This window comes from Acanthisitta chloris, unplaced genomic scaffold, assembly GCF_000695815.1.
Source record: "Acanthisitta chloris isolate BGI_N310 unplaced genomic scaffold, ASM69581v1 scaffold21130, whole genome shotgun sequence".
NCBI classification, from domain to species: Eukaryota; Metazoa; Chordata; class Aves; order Passeriformes; family Acanthisittidae; genus Acanthisitta; species Acanthisitta chloris.
Window position 1 is genome coordinate 25,207 of NW_008651367.1, and position 3,599 is coordinate 28,805.

Below are 3,599 nucleotides of genomic sequence, written 5' to 3' on the forward strand. Positions count from 1 at the left end.
GTATCATCCCTTCTTACAACTCTTTTGTTCATTCTCACGGCCACACTTTTCATAGCTCCCTGACTGCATAGGAATTATTAACCTAGCTTAACTGGATCCAAATGATTTTTCAGATAATTTTTATTGGGCTAATTTAGCATGTTTGAAAAAGAAATTCCAGCAAAGTGGCAGGTGGAAAACAACTGGCATGACCTTGCAGAGGAGTATCCCTTCTTACAACTCTTTTGTTCATTCTCACGGCCACACTTTTCATAGCTCCCTGACTGCATAGGAATTATTAACCTAGCTTAACTGGATCCAAATGATTTTTCAGATAATTTTTATTGGGCTAATTTAGCATGTTTGAAAAAGAAATTCCAGCAAAGTGGCAGGTGGAAAACAACTGGCATGACCTTGCAGAGGAGTAGGTTTGAATCCTGGAGTCTCACTTTTTTAGATTTTTGAGTTAACCTATCAATGCCCTTTCAACCACAGCTCAGGTATTTCCAGTGTCCTTGGAACTATTCTTAATAGTCTTTGAAAGTAATGTTTAATTTAAAAATATTTCTTGTACTTCATATTTATCCAGTGAAGTTTTTATGCATGTATTATTTATAGGGATGCTAGATCTGAAATGAGCAGCACAGCATACTATATACTTTTCTTGTTTGTTTTTTCCTTTGTGTTTAGTGGAAACCTGGACAAGCAAACAGCATTGGGTAATACAGTTCTACACTACTGCAGTATGTATAACAAGCCTGAGTGTTTGAAATTGCTTTTGAGGGGGAAGCCAACTATTGATGTAGGTAAGTTCATTATTCAGAACTAGGAAATAAAGATTTCCTAAAATTGCTTTCCATCATTTTAACCACTTTTATTTAGATCTCTGTGGTAAGTAAGCTTTTAAACTGAAAAATAAAACTGTGTTAGAAAAATGTAGACCTAGCCAGCAACAAGCCTAAAGGAAACATTCAGTTAAGAAATGGAACTTAAATTCTTAGAAGATAATAGTGACAAAAATATCTAATATGGATTGTAATGCAGTGGTTTATTTCTGACCCGTTGTAAATGTCCTGGAATTTAGGCTTACTGTTTATATGGTAAAAATCAATCTAGAACTTGTGTGTTGTAATGCTTCAAATGGCTGCTCATGTGAATTCCACTCTGAGATACGTGTGGGCTTTGTGTACACAGCAGCTGATTGTTCTGCTGGTGTCAGTGTCAGCGACACTGTGGGTTCACCTCAGCCACCACTGTCACTGAGCAGGGAAGGGATCAGCTCTCTCTGCTGCCTTTCTGCTTCTCTTTGCCATCTACATGGGTGAGATGGGGTAACACCTGCTGTACCTACATCAGTCCATTTTTCATCATGGTTTCACAGAAGTTTAATTAAAAACAGAATCTCTGTTTACTCATGCTTAGGATAATCTCTGGTTTACTAGATGCTCTTGTTTCCCTGCCATATTTTATGAGTTAGAAAGCAGCTTGTTAGGCTCAGGAGTTAAGTGTCATCAGCATGTCTATAAAACATTTGCATTCAGTCAGTTAATGGCATAGCAGAGAAGTTTTTTGACAGTCGATGTAAATTGGAGGATATGAAATTTTATTTCTCCCTTTTTCCTCATCACCATCATTTTCCTCCACCAGTAAAAAATTGTTGCATAAATTTAAGTTCATAGCTTAGTGACAGAAGTCATTGATTTCCTTGTCCTTATTATACATCCTTAGAATATGTTCTAATATTTTCATAAGTCAAAGCATTTTATGTGGCCTTTTTGAGCAGATATAATGGGAAAGCTACCTGAGCAAGTTTAAGCATATTTATTGGCCCTTCCATTGAACTCTCTCCTAGGCAGGTGGCAGAGGTTTGCACCTTTTTGGTGTTTTGTTTCTTTGAGTGGTAAAGAGAGTGTTGTGTTCTGTGTGTTGCTTTTTGAGTGCTCTCACATAGGAACTGTGTATCTTCTTTAGGCCTTGAAACATCAGGGGGTTTTCTTGAAAGTTTGGAGTTTATGTAGTCCCTTAAGCTCTTTGTATGTTAACTTCAGTTAAGTTCTGTGGTTTTATTCCTTTTCATATTAAACTTGTGAACCATCTTTCCTAAGGAGTCCTTCTTCTAGGGATCTTGATTCTTTCAAATTCTTAGGCCTTTCTAGGTGACTGCTTTGTGTTTTCTAGGATTCCTGACTGGCTTTCTCTGTGTAAAATTTCACATAGACATAGATGCTTATGGGACCTCTGTTTTCAGTTCCTGATCACAGAAAGGCTTTACAATCTGGATCTGCTGTAGAGCATTCCCTGCTCCAGCAACATGGCATTCACTGATAGACTGTAAGAGTACAATTTACCTAGGGTTTATCCCCGTGTTTTTGTTTCATGAGGCTTCCTGTGGAGCATTTAGGAAGGATTCTGTTAGGTGCTATGCCAGAGGACCTTCCAGAGGGCTCAGATACTGCCTTCTTTCTCATTAGGTGTTATTTTAAATTGTAAACCATTTTATAGCCTTTATAAAGACAAAACAGCTGGAAAGTTTTACAAGTATTCTTGTTCGAATGTCTTCAGATTAAGGCTTCAAACCTCTATATATTGAAGTAAAATGTCCTTGGATCAACGTTGGTTTTTTTTTTTAAAGCCCTTAGGACAGTTTTTTCTTTTAAGCTACTTTACCCTACCTGCTTGCTTTTCCAGCTTTTTCATGTAATTGTGTTACTGGCAAAGGTGTTGAGTGGAGATTGAAATGACTAAATTTCTTTATATTCTCTGCTAGGATGGTTAGGAGGGATTTGGGAACTGTCCCAGAGATGCTGCTGGTCAGAAAGAACCTGATGATACATGAAATGCATGAGCACTTAGAGTGGAATCTTAAAGCCCTGCAGCTGCTATAGAATACATAGACCTTTTTGATCACTTTTGGAAATTACTCTGTTAAAATAAATGAAACTTAATGAATTATTTCTTTAGACATCTCAAAGAATTGCTCATTTTTCTGTTGTTAATTTTGTAGTAAACCAAGCTGGAGAGACTGCTCTGGACACAGCAAAAAGAGCGAAAGCTGTCCAGTGTGAGGAACTGGTAAGAACTGTGTGGGGGGAAAGGCAAGGGGGAATGTTCCTTCTTTAGATGTGTGACCTACTTAATGTATCATTACACTATCTCAAAGGTGGTGTCACTGCCAGCTGGCTGTGTGCTGATCTGAAGGCCCTACTACAAATGAGTATTTAACTTCAAAACAAAACAGTCCTTTTCTTTGTAACACTTTAAATAAAAAAATCTGAACTTCTGTTAGCAGAACTTGTTATTTTAACCAGCATCCTTGAAGACCTTAAATACTGGAGGGTCAGATATATCAAGTAATGCATCATTCAAGGACATTTGGGCTTCATCACCTGAAAAGTTCTTCTTAGAGACTTTTATATCAGGAGTACAGAACAACCCCTATAATATTAAATCTGTCAAGACACTTTAAGTCTGGATCTTTGTTTGACTTTGCAAGGTCCTACATCCGGGCCCTGGCAATCCCAGGCACAGCTACAGGTTGGGTGGGGAAGTAATTGAAACCAGCAGTGAGGAGAGAGACTTGGGAGTGACAGTGGATGAGAAGCTCACCATGAGCTGCAGTG

At 38.0% G+C, this 3,599-nt stretch overlaps 1 protein-coding gene across 1 annotated transcript in view; it reads left to right on the plus strand.

The window, feature by feature from the left end:
- The window catches only part of ASAP1 (ArfGAP with SH3 domain, ankyrin repeat and PH domain 1), a gene marked incomplete at its 5' end in the record, with an annotated part of 58,414 nt that overhangs the window by 24,877 nt on the left and 29,938 nt on the right, over window positions 1-3,599 (plus strand). The window contains 2 exons of the mRNA XM_009073048.1: window positions 670-785; window positions 2,984-3,051. Coding sequence (XP_009071296.1) covers window positions 670-785; window positions 2,984-3,051 — 184 coding nt within the window. The remainder of the gene's footprint in view (window positions 1-669; window positions 786-2,983; window positions 3,052-3,599) is intronic.